Source organism: Pristis pectinata, chromosome 32 (genome assembly GCF_009764475.1).
Source record: "Pristis pectinata isolate sPriPec2 chromosome 32, sPriPec2.1.pri, whole genome shotgun sequence".
Lineage (NCBI taxonomy): Eukaryota > Metazoa > Chordata > Chondrichthyes > Rhinopristiformes > Pristidae > Pristis > Pristis pectinata.
Genome location: NC_067436.1, coordinates 1,684,766 through 1,703,825, shown reverse-complemented (window position 1 = coordinate 1,703,825; position 19,060 = coordinate 1,684,766). Strand labels below are relative to the sequence as shown.

The window sequence follows — 19,060 nt, the reverse complement described above, 5'->3', positions numbered from 1 at the left end:
AGATTACACTAAGACAACACCCGTTCACTCTTGGAAGAATGGGTGGCATTCACTTTGAAATGTACAAAATTCTTAAAGTGCTTGACAGGACAGGTGCAGAGTTCAGTATGCAAGTACTCCATTCTGTAAAATTCACAGGTCCTCAACATTGTCATAGAATCAGAGTTGTACAGCACAGAAATGGGCCCTTCAGCCCACCGACCTGTTTGTCCACATTCTGTCTGCCATCCCTGGTACCCCTACCGTGGATAAAAGCTTTTGCGTATCCACACCTCTTAGTTTTATATACATCCTTAAGGTCACCCCTCAGCCTCCATCGCGCCAGGGGAAACAAGCTCAGCCCATCCAATCTCTCCCCATAACTAAAGCACTCCAATCCAGGCAACATCCTGGTGAATCTCTTCTGCTCTCTCCCCAGCACCACCACATCCTTCCTATAGTGTGGTGACCAGAACTGCACACAATACTCCGAACATGATATTTCTTTTCCAAAAGATCTTGTTCGTACCGTAGTTATGTTTGTCCCTCTCTTCTCCTGAAGGAACGGACATGCCAGAACCTTAAGGTCACTGACCAATGCAATCATTCTTTGAGACTGTTTTTCACGGATTAGCGAGAAGTCACACAGGAAAGAAGCAACAAGTGCAGGGGCATCAGCCTTTGATAGATTCGCCACAAACACAACTTCAGGATTCATCACCATTGCTTTCATGTTGATCCTTTGTTTTGGAGCATCCACAGCTGGAAAAAGATAGTAAAAGTTAAGGGGCATTGCAAACAATGAAAGGTCCCAAAAGGATGCACAAGAACAATGTACAAAGTTTCTTTAGTACAATGATGTTTAACTTCATTCTACTGACTGCAATTTTTCTTTGCAAAATAAGAGATTCTATTTAGGAAATAGAATATTCAAAAGGAAATAGAATATTCAGAAGGAAATTGTTTGTACAATACCTACTCTAGTTGACAATATTCCTAAAGAGAGAGATTAGGATGATATATTAACCTGAAGTGATGAGGTATTATACTATTTGAAAGACAGGAGTTTTAGTCCAATGTTTCATGCCTTAGTTTAATTTGGGATATAATGTCAACAAAGAGTATGCCCATGTTAAATCCCACGTAGAGAGAAAACTTCTTTCCAACAATATTTCTGAACAGCTCCAAACTCCTTATCCCCACCCAATTCCTTGTAGAAAGGATTTTTTTTTAGGGCTGCATTGCGGTGCAACTGGTAGAGCCGCTGTCCCGGGTTCGATCCTGACCTCTGGTGCTGTCTGTGTGGAGTTTGCAGGTTCCCCGTGACCACATGGGTTTCCTCCAGGTGCTCCAGTTTCCTCCCACATCTCAGAGATGCGCAGGTTGGTTGGTTAATTGGCCGCTGCAAATTTTTCCTAGTGTTGATAAGTGGTAAAATCTGGGGGGAGTTAATGAGGATGTGGGGAGAACTAAAAAGGGGATTAATTTTGGATTAGTTAGGACATCACGGGCCAAACTACCCCCTTCTGTGCTGTAACCACAGTTTATTCTAGGACTCTACAGAACACATCACGCTGCTCATGGATGAATTGTAACTAATAATGACACACATACCTCTGGCTTCTCTTTCCTGGCTCAAAAAGAATGAACCATGAAGTATTGAATATAATTTCTATCAAAAGTTAATTATGATGAAATTAATTCCCCAAAAAAGTTGAATTCCGTAATTGGCCAATTTGTGTCACTGTTCCCTTAAAATATTCACCTCAGAAGGCAAACTGTCCAGTATGTTATGTCAAAAGTGACACAAGCTTAAAAACATTTTCAGAAATTTGTTCTGATTAGGTAAAATTATTTGTACTTGGAACATGCAGAAAGTTATACTAACCACTGCTGGAAGAAACCTTTCCACTCTGCTTTGGATATAACTGGATAGATTTATCTGCTGTTTTTTCAGGAATAGCTTTGATGAAGAAATCTGCTACATCCAGCAGGAACTCCACACTGGCACAGATATACAAATGTTCCAGTACAGTGACAATCGAGGTCTCATTCTCCAGCTGACTGTATTGCAACTCGATCATAACATTTTCCTCAGAACCTTGCTTTTTTTCAATCATTCTGCAGAGAATATTGATAATTTGTACACATTCCATGTCACAGTAAAACATTATTAGATGCCACACATGTGCATAACAACATATTCAAGACCAAAGGCATTTATGAGTGTAGGAAAGAATGAGAAAATATGGAATCAGCGATCCCCAAATCATGGCCCAATTCAACTCTTGGACTGGACCGCTGCATGGCCTCCAGAATTCACGGCATATTAAATCAGGGCACAGCATGCAAAAGAAGGGGCCCTTCCTCTGTGCCTTACTGCAATTGCCAAGATTATGGAGGAAGTCAGCTCAAGGAAGGCTGGAGGAAGAGAGGCATGGAAAATGGACACCTTCCTGGAGGATGAATTCCTTTGACTTTCTTAACTCTCTCAATTTATGTTGCAGTTATAAAAGATGTTGGTTTATGTTGCAGTTATACAAGATGTTGGTGAGGCCACACTTGGAGTATTGTGCACTATTTTGGTTGCCCTGTTATAGAAAAGATGTTATTAAACTAGACAGTGCATAAAAGATTTACCAGGATGTTGCCAGGATTTGGAGGCCTGAGTTACAAGGGGAGGTTGCATAGACTAGGACTTTATTCCTTGGAACGTAGGGGACTGAGGGGTGTATAATATCATGAGGGGCATAGACAGGGCAAAAACACATAGTCTTCCCAGGGAGGGGGTGCTAAAAACATAGGGGGGGCATAGGTTTAAAATCAGAGGTGAGAGATTTAAAGAGGACATCAGAGGCAGTTTATTCATGCTAAGGGTAGTGCGTATTTGGAATGAGCTGCCAGAAATAGTGGTTGAGGAGGACACATTAACAACATTTAAAAGCCATCTAAATAAATACATGGATAGGAGAGGTTTAGAGGACTATGGGCCAAACATGGGCAGATGGGACTAGCTCACTGGGCAACACAATCGGCATGGACAAGTTGGGCCGAAGGGTCTGTTCCGGTGCTGCGTGACTCTGTGTCTCTCAGGCAGTGGCTGGGTTAAAAAAATGCTGAAGTAGATCTCAACCCTTTGGTTTAAACCCCCTTTGGGATTCAGAGCCTGAGCCACCCTTAAACCTTGTGGCCATGATCAAATTTTGTGCAAGTAGTACTGTGCTCCATTTGATATCACTGTATAAGCACACATGGAAGTACTGGCAACAATTTTTATCCAGTTTTCTGCTCCAACTTTAAAACAAACCCAACAAGCTCAACATTTTGTGCACATCTGAACTAAAAATTGATTATTTTGTGTTTAACCATTTCAGGAATAAAGACATCCCCTTGATCTGAGTCTCAGGGCCATATTAACATTATTACATCACAGAATTCTAAGTAAACCACCACTTACAGAACCTAGTGAGATCAGGTAAGACATTAATTAACCTCACCTTCTGAGGTTAGTGGACCTCAGATAGTAGACCGAAATACCGATGTAGGTAAGGAGTCAGCAAGTGCCAGAATTGGACCACGATTAAAGAACAAAAAGAGAAATATCATTCTGACCTCTGTGTAACCTTCTCAATCCCCTGTCTCAGATCATCCAGTGTACATGTTGTGAGCTTCATATCAAACATCAAGGACCCATCTGAGATCATCCTTCCTGAGGCAGTGGTGAGATGCAGCCTGAACTCGCCCAGTCGTGAACTTTCCAGGCGTTCCACCAATCCAGTTGCCTTCATCATGCAAAACAAATATTCACAAAATCATTGCACTGAGAATTCAGAACATCCAGCTCACTAAAGCTACAACATCACAATAAAATATGAACATTTCAGTAACATTGCACATAAATAGCAAGTTTCAATCGACACAAAGGTGTAAGTTGCACAAAAATGATCGACAATTTTCAATAAGAGATATTGGAATGCTCCGAGGAACATGTTACTGAAAGAGGGAGAAGGGGGAGGGGAAAGAAGGGCAGTGATGGAGAAGGGGCAAAGGCCAGGTGAGAAGGGGGAGGAACAGAACTATATGGAGGAACAGAGGGATCCTGGGGTCCACGTCCATAGATCCCTCAAGGTTGCTGTGTAGGTTAATAGGTTTGTTAAGAAGGCGTATGGTGTTGGCCTTCATTAGTCAGGGTATTGAGTTCAAGAGCCATGAGGTGATGTTGCAGCGCTATAGAACTCTGGTTAGACCACACTTGGAGTATTGTGTTCAGTTCTGGTCGCCTCATTATAGGAAGGATGTGGACGCTTTAGAGAAGGTGCAGAGAAGATTTACCAGGATGCTGCCTGGATTGGAGAGCATGTCTTATGAGGATAGGTTGAGCGAGCGAGGGCTTTTCTCTTTGGAGTGAAGGAGGATGAGAGGTGACTTGATAGAGGTGTACAAAATGAAAGATTGAGTGGACAGTCAGAGCCTTTTTCCCAGGATGAAAATGGTTAACATGAGGGGGCATAATTTTAAGGTGACTGGAGAAAGGTATAGGGGGGGGATGTCAGAGGTAAGGTGTTTTTTTTTTTACACAGAAAGTGGTGCGTGCGTGAAACATACTGCAAGCAGAGGTGGTGGAGCCAGATACATTAGGGACATTTAAGGGGCTCTTAGATAGGCATATGAATGACAGAAAAATGGAGGGCTATGTGGGAGGGAAGGGTTAGATAGATCTTAGAGCAGGATAAAATGTCGGCACAACATCATAGGCCGAAGGGCCTGTACTGTGCTGTAATGTTCACTGTTCTATGTTCTAAAACGACAAACAGGTTGGATGAGATGCCCTTCCAATCTCCATTTTACCTCATTTAAAAACACCAATAAATTGGTAAGTTGGTTTATTATTGTCACAGGTACCGAGGTCCAGTGAAAAACTTTGTTTTGCATGCCATCCATACAGATCATTTCATCACATCAGTGCACTGAGGTAGTACAAGGGAAAACAATAACAGAATGCAGAATAGTATGTATTTATACCATGAAGTACGTTTATACTACAAAGTCTGTTTACACACTAGCTCCATAGAAAGAGTTCTTGGTTGTGCAGCTTTGGAAAATGTGGGAACTAAAAATAATTTTCAACTCTTTAAAAGAAAAGCACACCTGTTTGAGATCTTTGGTGTACAACACAATCGATAGGGCTTCAAATTTGAAGTCAAACTTCAATGTCTCAAATGGCTCAGGTTTATCCTTTGATTCCACACAGTGCATATCATCTACATTCCCTTGTGGGCTGGCTGCAAACAAAATACAAAAGATTTTCTCAGTGGCAACTTGAAGTGAAACTATTTTTACCCGTCACAATGCCTATGACAGCTTTATATCAAAATGATCAAAGCTAATCTGAGTGCACACTTTTAAGGCCAAAACACTTAGCTTCAGTTAATCATAGCATAATTACAACATATGTTGCTCTTGAAAGCATTTGATAACAGTGTAATGCTCTATCCATACAACAGCATAAGACACAATTGAATAACAACCACCTGTAGATGGGTTATGAGGCATTCCCAGGAAGGGCAGCTAATATTCCCTCTACTAAAGAAAGAATAGGACCTGTTATACAGCTTAACACACTAGGCTGTAGAATGGGGAGTTTGCGTCAAAATTCAAGTTCCAAGTTGCAGTCCAGTTAAACAGACGTATTTAAGTAATGCTTAAGGCTGGCTTCACAGCTCCAGTGATCCATCCTGACCTCAGGTACAGCCTGCAGACTTGAACGTGCTCCGGATGACTTTGTGGTTGTCTGACGAGTGGTCTTGTTTTTCTATTCCATGCCCTGACTAGTGAAGGCAAGCATCCCAAATGCCTTATCCCCGCATGCCCCCACCCCCACTCCCATTCTACCTGTGCCGCCACCTTCAGGGATCTTTTGACATTCACCAAGGTCCCTTTCCTCAATTCTTCCTGAAACCCCACCATTTACAGTATATGCCTTACCCTCCCCTCCCACAAGTATCATCTCAAACTTAGCGGGATTAAATTCCATCTGTCATTGCCCTGCTCAGTTTATCAGCCAATTGATACCATTCTATAGCCCAAGATTACCTTAGGCTAAGGCCTAGGGCCACCAATTATTATGTCATCTGCAATCTTCCTCATCATAGTTCCTGCAATCACATCTAAGTCATTTACGTGCATAAACAGCAATGGTCCCAGCAGTGATCCCTGTGGTTCACTGCTCATCATGAGCTTCCAATCATAAAAGCAACTCTCCACATCACCCTCTGCCCCTGTTACCAACCCAATTTTGGATCCAGTTTACCAACTTCCTTTGCATCTCATGGGCTCCAAACCTTTGCACCTGTCTTCCATAGTCGGACCTCACCAAACACTTTGAACCACATGAACTGCACTACCCTCAACAATATATTTAGTTACCTCTTCAAAAAACTCAATTATTCAGACAGGAAACCCCCCCCACCAATAAATCCATGCTGAAGATCCCTGATCAATCTTTGCCTTTCCAAGTGTAGATGAATCCTGTCCCTCAAATATTTTCCAGTAATTTCCTGAAAACAGACATTAAACTACCTGGCCTGTAATTACCTGGCTTATCTCATTTGTTCCCTTCAGCTAAATGCAGATGGACTGTAAAAGGCACCAAATCCAGAGTTGCCCATCCCAGCCTACCACCCGAAAAAGATCCATTTATTTGCACTTTTTGCTTTGTGTCCAATAACCAATTCTCAATCCATGCCAATGTATTACCCCTAATTACATGCACCCCAATCTTGTTCATCAACCTCCTGTGCAAGAGCTTACAGAATGCCTTCAGAAAATCCAACTACATCACATTGTCTGGCTTCCTCTTATCTATTACACCAGTTACATCCTCAAAGAACTCCAGCAGATCAAACTTTATTTTCCTTTCATAAATCCACGTCAACTCTGCTCAATTCTTTTATTCTTTGCTAGATGTTCTGTCATTACATCCATCATTACAGATTCCAGCATTTCTTCACACTGAATGATTTGTCATTCCCTACAGAGTCAAAGTCAGAGAGCTGTACAACATAGAAACGGGCCCTTTGGCCCATCACATCCATGCCAACCTCTCTGTCCATCTACACTCATCCCATTGCCTGAAGTAGTCCTGTATGCTATGCCTTGCCTATTTAAGTGCCTATCCAAATCTCTCCTAAATACACTAATTGTATCTCATTCCACCACCGGCAGCACATTCCAGGTATCAACCATTTTCTGTGTAAAATTTACCCCTTTAGAACTCCTCCTTCTCATCTTAAATCTTTGCCCTCTTGTTTTTGATATCCCTACCATAGAAAAAAGATTTTGACCATCTACCCTCTCTCTCTCATAACCTTATGCACTTCTATCAGGTCACTTCTCAACCTCCTTCATTCTAGGGAAAACAAGCCCAGCCTATCTAATCTCTCTCTTTAACTAAAGTCCTCCAATCTAGGCATCAGCCTGGTGAATCTCCTCTGCACTCTCTCCAGCATAACCACATTCTTCCTTTAATGTGGTGACAGCTGCACATAACACTCCATTTGTGGTCTAACCAGGAGCAACAAACAATCTGTTGGAGGAACTCAGTGGGTCCAGCAGCAGCTGCGGTAGGAAAGGAATTGTCCACATTTCAGGTCGAAACCCTGCAGATTCCACTATCTGCAGTCTCGTGTCTCCAGTGGTCTAACCAGTGTTCAATACAGTTGCAACGTAACATCCCAACTTTTATATTCTATGCCTGACCTACGAAGGCAAGCAAGCCATCTGCCTTCTTCACCACTTTACTCCTGTGGCCACTTCAGACACAACAAAATGAACACAGAACCTACAGTTGCTCCCATGCTGACTAACCAATGTTAGGAATTCAGTTGCAAGAGGCTATGAATCTGAACAGATGCAATGCCACGTGCTCAACATTGATCAACATGGATTGGCTAAAAATTGAGAGAGCAGCCTGTTAACCTGCTTTAAATTAATCAAGATAAGTAAAGCTATATAATACATATTAAATATAATTGATTCAAGGAAAAATCTTCAAATTATTAAGTACCTTCACACAGATTGGTTGGAGAGACAATTTTTTTTTCTGGTATTTTGTTCAAGTTTTCTCTTGCAGCACTCTGGTCATCTGCGACCTCACCGAGGTTTTCTAGCAGGATCTTCAGGAGGAGTCTCAAATCATCCTGGCTAACTGTAACCTGTAGGAAGAAAAAGACATCTAAGAACCAACATTTTAATCTTGTTTTTCGTCATTTTTTTTGGTGTCCCTGTGTATTTTGCTCATCTGCAACCTTTCTCCATAAGATAAAAGTCAACTTATCTTCTATAACTCCTGTTGTGAAGTCCAAATAAAGGGGAAGAAAATTAAGAGTGATGAGGAAAAGCTTTTTTTTTAAGACTCAGAGTCTGGAATGTACTACCTGCTGAACTGCTAGAGGCAAGTTCCATTGTGACCTTCTGGAGGGAAGTGGATAATTATACGGAAAGGAAAAGTTTGCAAGACTATGAAAAAGGGACCAGGAAGAGCTGTTACAGATACAGTTGATGGAGTGACCTCCTTGTGTGCCGTATCCATTCTACTCTTCTATCATCCTTTCAGCCTCTGCCTCCTTTTCTTCATCTGAGGATGATAATAAGAATTGCAATAAAAGCTCAGATCATAGCATGGATAGAGGATTGGCTAATCAGGGTCTGGATAAATGGAACACTGTGACAAGTGGAGAACCGGGGTTCACTGCTGTTTACAATCTACAGAAATAAGGTTGAAAGAAGGCAGAACTGGCAGCTCATGCTCCACTGTAAATAAGTTCCAGATGTCATAGAGGGGAAGGTGTAAAGGGAGAGGCATCACCATTTTAATCAGGGAGAACATTATGACAATACTCTGGTTGGATTTCTTGGAAGGTTCTTCCAATGAGGCCATAATGCTAGAACTTAGAAAGAAGAAAGGGGCGATCACTTTGCTGGTTACACTACAAGCCCCCTCAACAGTCAACAGGAGAGAGAGGAGCAAATATGTAGACAAATCACAAAAAGGTGCAAGGACAATAGGGTAATGGTGTGGGGGATTTTAACTTCCCCATTATCGACTGGGATTGCCTTGGTGCAAGGGGGTTAGGTAGAGAGGGTTTTTTCAAGCACATGTAGGGGAGATTTTGAGCCAACATATTGGTAGTCCTACCAGAGGAGGGGCTGTATTGAACTGTATTGATCTTGGGAAATGAATCAGGGCAAGTGGTGGAAGTGTCAGTTGGAAAGCAATTTGGGGATAGTTTTCATAATTCTTTAAGTTTTAAAGCAGTTACGGAGAGATATAAGGTCTGTCTGCATGTTAAGGTCTGAAATTGAGGGAAGGCTAATCTCAATAATAAAAGACAAGACCTGGAAAAAGTAGATTGGGAGCAGATGCTTGTGGGTAAAACACCATCCAACAAGTGGGAATCTTTTACATGGGAGATGGTGAGAGTTCATGGCCAACACATTCCCGTAAATGCGAATGGTAAAGCTGGCAAGATTGGGGAACCCTGGATGACAAGTGATATTGAGGGTTTGCTGAAGGAAAAAAAAGGAAGCATGTAACAAGGATGGGGAATTGAACACCGGAGAGTCCCTTGAGGAATATAGAGACTAGGAGAGTACTTAAAAAAAAATTAGGAGGCCAAAAAAGAGCCACAATGCATCACTGGCAGTGAAGATCAAGAAGAATCCCAAGGTATTTTATATCAGGAGCTTAAGACCCATTAAGGACCGCAGGGGTAATTGGTGCATGAAGCCATGAAATGTGGACAAGGTTCTAAATAAATATTTCTCGTCTAAGTGTTTTTTTTCTCTAATCGGGAATAGTGGGGCAAGACTGCGCAGGCACATGATGTAAGCAGATAGCATGTGAGCAGTTTAAAAAGCAAAAAAAACTTCAGTGGTTTTGTTTTCGGGTCGTTTCAGCAAACTTCAGAGTAGCTAAGTGTTTTTTTTCTCTAATCTGGAATAGTAGGGCAAGATTGTGCAGGCATGCAACGTAAGCAGGTAGCGCGCGAGCAGTTTAAAAAGACTGCCATAACAAGTGGGCAGTGTCGGAGCAGGAAGCAGAGTGAGAGGGAGCAGAGTGATTGGCCTTTGGCTCAACGGGCTTAGGTGGGATCCACATCTATCATTCTCTTCGGCATCAAGAGGTGGAGGCCATCTGCAACAGCACTAGTGAGTAGCTGGTAAAAGGAAGGAAGGTTTACTGTTATTATTATAAATTTTTAAGTAGACTACAGCTAGATAGGGAAAAAAGCTAGTTCAGATGGAGGGCATGACGATGTGCTGCAGCTGCATGATGTGGGTGCGAGTGGACCCTGCTGTGGTGCATGGTGACCACATCTGCAGTAAGTGCTGGAGAAACTTCGGCTCAGAAATGATGAGCTGGAGTCGCAGCTTCAAACACTGTGAAGCATCAGAGAGTGAGAGAGATATGTAGATGCTGTGCATCGGGAGGCAGTCATCCCCCCCTTAGAGCAGGTACTTCTAGGGTCCAGGAGACAGAGAGATGGGTGACTGTCAGGGGAGAAAAAGAGAAGGGGAACAGCAGACAGTTCAGAGGACCCCGGAGGCTGTTCCCCTCAATAACAGGTATTCCGCTTTGGATGCTGTTGAGGGGAATGACCTACAGGGATCAAGCAGCAGAAGCCAGGTCTCTGGCACTGGGACTAGTCCTGCTGCTCAGAAGGGAAGAGAGGAGAAGAGGAGGGCATTAGTGATAGAGGACTCAATAGGGGAACAGACAGGAGGTTCTGTGGACGTGAGCGAGAATCCTGTATGGTATGTTGCGTGCCAGGGTCCAGGATGTCTCTGATTGGATCCACAGCATTCTTGAGCGGGAGGGAAAGCAGCCAGAAGTCGTGGTACATGTTGGTACCAACGACATAGGTAGAAAGAGGGATGAGGTCCTGCAGAGCGAGTTTAGGGAGCTAGGCAGAAGGCTGAAGAACAGGACCTCAAGGGTAGCAATCTCAGGATTGCTGCCAGTGCCACGTGATAGTAAAGGAGAATAGGAGGAGATGGCAGATGAATGCGTGGCTGAGGAGTTGGTGCAGGGGGCAAGGTATTAAGATTTTTGGATCATTGGGATCTCTTCTGGGGAAGGTGGGACCTGTACAGAATGGATAGGTTACACCTAAGCTCCAGGGGAACCAATATCCTTGCAGGCAGGTTTGCTAGTGCGGTTTGGGAAGGTTTAAACTAGTTTGCAAGGGCGATGGGAACCGGAAGGATAGGTCAGTGGAAGAAGTAAAGTCAGATCTAACATATTGAGAGACTTTGAGGAAGGAGAAGCAGAGTACAGGCTATAAAAGTAGAAAGGTGGATGGGCCAGAGTGCATTTACTTAAATGCAAGAAGTATCAGGAATAAGGGAGATGAGCTGAGAGCTTGGATAAATACGTGGAATTACGATATTGTGGCTCTTGCAGAGACTTGGCTGTCACCAGGGCAGGAATGGATACTGAATATTCCTGGATTTCAGTGTTTTAATAGGGATGGTGGGGTTGGGGGCCAGAGAGAAGAGGGGGAAGGGTGGTGATACTGGTCAGGGACACTATTACAGCTGCAGAAAGGGTGGATGATGTAGAAGGATCCTCTCTAGAGTCAATATGGGTGGAAGTTAGGAACAAGAAAGGAGCAGTTACTCTACTAGGAGTATTCTATAGGCCCCCCAGTAGCAGCACGGATACTGAGAAGCAGATTGGGAGGCAGATTTTGGAAAGGTGCAAGAATAACAGGGTTGTCATCATGGGAGACTTCAACTTCCCAGATATTGATTGGGACCTGCTTAGTGCCAAAGGTTTAGATGGTGTAGAGTTTGTTAAGTGTGTTCAGGACTGATTCCTGTAACAGTATCTTGACAGGCTGACTAGATGGAATGCCATATTAGATCTAGTATTAGGTAATGAACCGGGTCAGGTGACAGATCTCTCAGTGGGTGAGCATTTGGGGGACAGTGACCACCGCTTCCTAACCTTTAGCACTGTCATGGACAAGGATAGGAGCAAAGAGGACAGGAAGATATTTAATTGGGAAAGGGCAAATTATGAGGCTATAAGGATAGAACTTGTGAGTATGAATTGGGATGACATTTTTGAAGGGAAATGTACTGTGGAGATGTGGACATTGTTCAGGGATCTCTTGCAGGATGTTAGGGATAAATTTGTCCTGGTGAGGCAGAGAAGGAATGGCAGGGAATGACAGGGAATGGCAGGGAATGACAGACAAGAGAGCTGAAACAACTAGTTAGGAAGAAGGCAGCATACATAAGGTTTAGGAAGCAAGGGTCAGATAGGTCTCCTGAGGAATATAAGGAAGGAATGAACTTAAGAAGGGGCTGTGGAGAGCAAGAAAGGCGCATGAAAAGGCCTTAGAGAATCCCAAGGCTTTTTTCAATTATGTGAAGAGCAGAAGGATGATGAAAGTAAAGGTAGGACCGATTAGAGACAAAGGTGGGAAGATGTGCCTGGAAGCTGTGGAAGTGGGTGAGGTCCTCATTGAATACTTCCCTTCAGTATTCACCAAGGAGAGGGGCCTTGATGACGCTGAGGACAGTGTTGGTAAGGTTAATGTTCTGGAGCATGTAGATTTCAAGAGCTGTTAGAAAATATTAGGACAGATAAACCCCTGGGGCCTGACGGAATATTCCCCAGGCTGCTCAGCGAGGCAAGGGAGGAGATTGCTGAACCGTTGGCTAGGATCCTTGAGTCCTCGTTGTCCAGGGTGATGGTACCAGAGGATTGGAGGGTGTCAAATGTTGTCCCCATATTCAAAAAAGGAAGTAGGGATAGTCCAGGGAATTAAAGACTAGTGAGCCTTATGTCTGTGCTGGGCAAGCTGTTCGAAAAGATTCTTAGAGATAGGATCTATGGGCGTTTAGAGAATCATGGTCTGATCAGGGACAGCCAGCATGGCTTTGTGAAGGGCAGATCATGTCTCACAAGCCTGATAGGGTTCTTTGAGGAGGTGACCAGGCAGATTGATGAGGGTAGTGCAGTAGCTGTGGTCTACATGGATTTTCTGGGGGTTCATATCCACAGATCCCTGAAAGTTGCCTCACAGGTGGATAGGGTAGTTAAGAAAGCTTATGGGATGTTAGCTTTCATAAATCGCAGGATCGAGTTTAAGAGCCGCAAGTTAATGATTTCTACAAAACTTTGGTTAGACCACACTTAGAGTACCGTGTCCAGTTCTGGTTGCCTCATTATAGGAAGGATGTGGAAGCGTTGGAAAGGGTGCAGAGGAGATTTACCAGGATGCTGCCTGGATTAGAGAGTATGGATTATGTGGAGAGACTAAGGGAGCTAGGGCTGTTCTCATTGGAGAGGAGGAGGATGAGGGGAGACATGATAGAGGTATATAAAAATATTAAGAGGAATAGATAAGAGTAGACAGCCAGCACCTCTTTCCCAGGGCACCAATGCTCAATACAAGAGGGCATGGCTTTAAAGTAATGGGATATATCAGAGGGAGGTTTTTTACCCAGAGAGTGGTTGGCGCATGGAATGAGCTGCCTGGGGCAGCAGTGGAGGCTGATACACTGGTCAAAATCAAGAGATTGTTAGATAAGCACATGTAGAAATTTAAAATAGAGGGATATGTGGGGTGAAGACGTTAGATAGTCTTAGGCAAGGTTTAAAGGTCGGCACAACATTGTGGGCCGAAGGGCCTGTATTGTGCTGTACTTTCTATGATTCTATGATTAGAAAGAAAGATGAGATGAGAGAGTTCAAGGTGAGGGATGGTGATTTTCTGGAGCATGTTAGCATGAAGGAGGAGGTGGTGTTCAACGTTGCTGGACTCATTAAGGTGGACAAACGCTTAGGATTTGATGAGATGTATCCCAGGCTTATGTTGGAGGCAAAGGAGGAAATTGTTGGGGCCCTGATGGAGATTTTTTCATCGTCAGGTGAGGTGACTGGAGGGTTGCAAATATTGTTGCTTTGTTCAAGAAGGGAAGCAGGGATAAGCCAGGTAACTACAGGTCAATGAGTCTTACATCAGTGGTAGGGAAATTATTGGAAAAAAGCCTAAGGGACAGGATTTATTTACACCTGGAAAGTCAGGGAGTGACTAGGAATAGTCAGAATGGCTTTGCAAAAAAATTTGACAGATGGAGTTTAATGTGAGTAAATGTCAGGCTTGGCAGGAAGAACAGAAAAATAGAACATAGCTTGCATGGAAAGAGTCTGTGGAATGCTGCTCTACGGGGGGATCCAGGTCTTCTTGCCCATGAAAACAGTTAACATGTACACACAGCAAGTAATTAGGAACATAAATAGAATGTTTCCCTTGCACTCAAGGCAGTTCGGAGACAGTTCACTGTATTGTTGCTGCATGACAAATGCTGGAACTGGTTGTATTTTACTGGAGTTCAGGAGAGTGAAGCAAAATATTCAGAGAGTGCTTAACAGGGTAACTGGTGTGCAGTATATTCAAGATCAACATAAATTTTTTGTCTCCTGGAGAATCTAGGGTTCTGGGCATCAGGCAGTAAAGTGGAGCTGAAGCCACAATCAGACATTATTGAATGGTGCAGTTGGCACAAGGGGGCACAGGACCTACTTCTGCTCCTGTTTCTTGTGCTCTTCATGTGCAAGTCATTGGTGTTGATCTCAGGATTAGGATCAACCAACCTTCCCCATAGGTAGCATTATGTAGCTCTCCTCCTTTCTGTCTTCCTTATTTCTGTTCTTCAATTCAAATTTGCTGGTATTCACAGCCAGAAAACATCAGAGTATCATTATGTACATAACATGTACTTCACTTGCTTATTTTATTTGGAAACTTGGAAAAATATACTTACGCTCAGAGTTTTTAGGTCTCCATTAATTTCTATGCCAGGGATTTGGTGATACCATGCTACAGCTAAGTTTCGTTTTATTGTCAGGAGCAAGTTCACTGGCTGCAAGATCTGAAAATCAGGCTGTATCGAATCTTTCTGGAGAATAGTTCTGTCATTCAGGAACAAAATAAAGAAATCAAGAAACTAGATTAGAATTGATGACATGAATTGATGACAAAAATTACTCATAAACTGTGACAGGGAACAGTGAAAAATATCGCAGGAAATGAATAAAATGAAGGGTATTATACTAATAATCAAAAAGAGAATTTTAATGTGTCTTTGAACATTTTTGTACAAACATTGTGTCTTGATTAACTGTTGTGCTTTTAAAGCTGAATGCTTGCACATCTGCAGTCATCTTATTTGAGAAAGGATAAATAATATTTACTTGCATCTGCATTCACAGATTCTTGTGCCTCCAATTTACTTGCAGCAGGAAACAGAGGGAGTTAGTGCAGGAAAGTGACGCTAAGGTAGAAGATTAGCCATGACTACAGTGAATGCGGGAGAAGGCTCTCAGGGCCAAGTTCCCACTCCTGCTTTTATTTCTTATGTTTGTGCAACACCAATGCTTGACAATGCTAAAAATCTTTTCAAGACTTCACACCTTTCATCTCAAATTACTGTGGTTGATGTGTCACTTCTGACAGTTAGACTTTATGAATTATGTACCACCCCACCATCATGCCAAGCTCTGCTCTCGTCTACACAAAAACAAACCCATAAAATCATCTACCCTTATTCACGTTTTACTGAATGGTTTAACTCTTACATCAAAATCTTTGATAACACTTACTCTTAACATTCTCAGTGGGGAATGACAACAGATACTGAGACCAAGATAAAGACAAGATACCAGGAGGGCAAAACCTGGCTTCCAGAAAGCCAAATTTGTGACTGATTCAGATTAGCTTATCAAATTACTATCAAGTTTGAGACAAATTATCAAACTGTGAACTGCTGACTAAAATATAAATCTTGCAGAGATCAACACTGTATCATCTCCATTTAACAAAATTATTCAACCAGGACTTTAGGGTGTATCTGTTCCGAGGCCAATTTATACCAGTGTTTTAAATTTTATTTGATTACTTCACTTTCTTGACAGTGTTGCTGGTAAGGCGAACCCTAAATTCATTGCCAATCCCTAAATGTCCTTGGGGAAATGGTGGGGAGTTGCCTTCTTGAACCACTGCAGTCCTTCAGCTGAAGGCACTGCCACAATGCTGTTTGGCAGAACACTCCATGATTTAGACCCAGTTGTGATACATTTTCAAGGGTAGTGTGCAACTTAGAGGAAACTGGTGGTCTTCCCATGCAGCTTGATGTCCTACTTGATGTTAGAGATCTCAGGCTGTAACATTCAATGGTGGTGATGGTGGACTAGGGAAGGCATCTCAAGGCTATTGAAAAATAACAATATCATTTTCCAAACCCTCCAAATTCACTGGAAGGGCAAGCAAACCAACTTAACCATCCTCTCTTGAAGATGTCTCCGACCAACATGTCACCTGCAGAACCAGAGGAGACAACAAGCTCAATCACCATTACACCAGCATCAAGAGTGCTCACCGTGCCATCCTGCGCCCACACTTTGGCAAGTCCAATCACCTGGCTGTACTTCTACTCCCAGCGTATCGGCAGAGACTGCAACACCAGTGGTGAGGACCACAAAGGTCTGGTCAAGGGAAGTGGAGGAGCATTTACAGGGCTGCTTTGAATCGGTGAACTGGACCATATTCAGGGATTCACCTTCAGATCTGAATGAAAATGCCACAGCCATCATCAAGTTCATCAAGACCTGCATGGATGAGTGTGTGCCTTCCCAAACCAGAAGCCCTGGATGAACCAGGAGATTCTTGTGGCATTCAACACCGGCAATCCAGAATCCTATAAGAAGTCCAGGTACGACCTAAGGGAAGCCATCGTGAGAGCGAAAAGGCAGAACCTAACAGCATAACTGGAAGTGATGCTTCGTTCCCTGACAAGCTCAATGCCTTTTACGCATGCTTTGAAAGGGAGAAAAACACTACACTTATGTGAATCCCCACAGCATCCTGTGACCCTGTAAGCTGTGTCTCGGAGGCTGATGTCAGAACATCCTTCAAGAGGGTGAATCCTCACAAGGTGTCAGGCCCCAACGGTGTACCTGGCAGGGTACTGAAAACCTGTGCCGACCAACTGGCTGGATTGTTCAAGGACATCTTCAACCTCTCACTGCTATGGTCTGAAGTTCCCACCTGCTTCAAAAGGGCAGCTATCATACCGGTGCCCAAGAAGAGCAGGGTGAGCTGCCTCAATGGCTATCGCCTGGTAGCATCTACCATAATAAAGTGCTTTGAGAGGTTGGGTATGGCAAGAATTAACTCCTGCCTGAGCAAGGACCTGGACTCACCACAATTCACCTTTCACAACAGTTCTACAGCAGACGCAATCTCACTGGCTCTCCACTCTGCTTTCGAGCACCTAGACAACTGCAAAACATACATCAGGCTGTTGTTTATCGATTACAGCTCAGCGTTGAACACCATCATCCCTTAAGAACTAGTCATAAAGGTTCAAAACCTGGGCCTCTGTATCTCCCTCTGCAACTGGATCTTCGACTTCCTTATCGGGAGACCACAGTCTGTGCGGATCAGTAGTAACATCTCCTCCTTGCTGACAATCAACACAGGCGTACCTCAAGGATGCATGCTCATGCCTGTATGGCTAAGCACAGCTCAAACGCCATCTATAAGTTCACCGATGACATCACTGTTGTTGGTAGAATTGCAAATATCAACGAGGAGACGTACAGGAATGAGATTGATTGTGAACTTCAGGAAGGGTAAGTCGAATGAACACCAGTCCTCACCAAGGGGTCAGCGGTGGAAAGGGTGCACAGCTTCAAGTTCCTGGGCATCAACATCTTGAAGGATCTATCCTGGGCCCAACACATTGATGCAAGCAAGAAGAAGAAGATTTGGTATGATATCAAAGACTCTTACAAATTTCTGTAGATGTATACTGTGGAGAGCATTCTGAGTAGTTGCATCACAGCCTGGTATGGAGGCTCCAACGCCCAGGATCGCAAGAGGCTGCAAGGGTTGTAGACTCAGCCAGCTCCATCATGGGCACAACCCTCCCCACCATTAAGGACATCCTCAAGAAGGCGACATCCATCACTACGGACTCTCACCACCTGGTACATGCCCTCTTCTTGTTACTACCATTGGGGAGGAGGTACAGGAGCCTAAAGACCCATACTCAATGTTTCAGAAACAGCTTCCTCCTCTCCGTCATCAGATTTCTGAACGGTCCATGAACACTACCTCGTTATTCTCTTATTTGCACTATTTATTTATTTTTGTAATTTATAGTAATTTTATGTCCTTGAAGCAAAACAACAAATTCACGTCATATAAGTCAGTGACAATAAATCTGATTCTGATTCCCATGCCAACATCCCAAGCCCTAGTTATACTCAATCAGCAGGACACATCTTTTGCATTGCCCGACACTAAACTTCCAAAAATCTGTCACGGAAGAGATTATCAAGCAGACAGAGGATAAGATTCAAGGACGTGCTCAAACCTTCCTTGACAAATGCCACATCCTCACTAACTCCCAGGAACCCACAACAACACAAAGTGGAGAAGCAGCATTCAACATGTCATTAAGAACTTTGAGGCTGTGCATCGGGAATGCACAGATACCCTGCAGAAGGAGTGCACCCTCTCTCAAACAACCCACTGAGCCGCCCCATCAACAACCACCTGCTTCATCTGTACACGAATCTGGGTTTCTCACAACAATCTCATTAGCCATGTGAAAACCCCCCCAAAGATAGAGAGTCATCCTTGATCCCAAGGAGCTGTCCAAGTAGAAAACAATGACTTGTGAAGAGGTTGGTAGACAAGTGGTCCCAGCAAAATTCAAACTGTACATCGGTGAGGAGAAGCACATGAAAACGTTTATCAGTCTACATCAGAGAAATCTGCTGAAGCTGTTCCACTGCAGCCCAAAACTTTATCCCAGTAGTGGGAAATTTATTTTTGTTGATGGCGCTGCTTTCATAATGATGTTGAAGAGCCAACCGCAAGTTCCCTTTTTAATTCTTAAGTACCTCATCAGTGATCGGAACTCCTCACCTTTGTTGATATTTGGAGTAACATAAACAGATTACACGTGGTTACATGGATGGGATTACACATACGGA

General features: G+C 43.3%; 1 protein-coding gene across 3 annotated transcripts in view; it reads right to left on the bottom strand.

Annotated features, from left to right (window-relative positions):
- Nucleotides 1-19,060, bottom strand: part of vps13c (vacuolar protein sorting 13 homolog C) — a 283,389-nt gene that overhangs the window by 106,719 nt on the left and 157,610 nt on the right. For all 3 annotated transcript variants that reach the window (XM_052042364.1, XM_052042365.1, XM_052042363.1), the window contains 6 exons: nucleotides 14,821-14,968; nucleotides 8,045-8,192; nucleotides 5,128-5,261; nucleotides 3,592-3,761; nucleotides 1,868-2,100; nucleotides 509-741 (listed from right to left, as the gene is read on the bottom strand). In XM_052042364.1, the coding sequence (XP_051898324.1) occupies nucleotides 509-741; nucleotides 1,868-2,100; nucleotides 3,592-3,761; nucleotides 5,128-5,261; nucleotides 8,045-8,192; nucleotides 14,821-14,968 (1,066 nt within the window). The remainder of the gene's footprint in view (nucleotides 1-508; nucleotides 742-1,867; nucleotides 2,101-3,591; nucleotides 3,762-5,127; nucleotides 5,262-8,044; nucleotides 8,193-14,820; nucleotides 14,969-19,060) is intronic.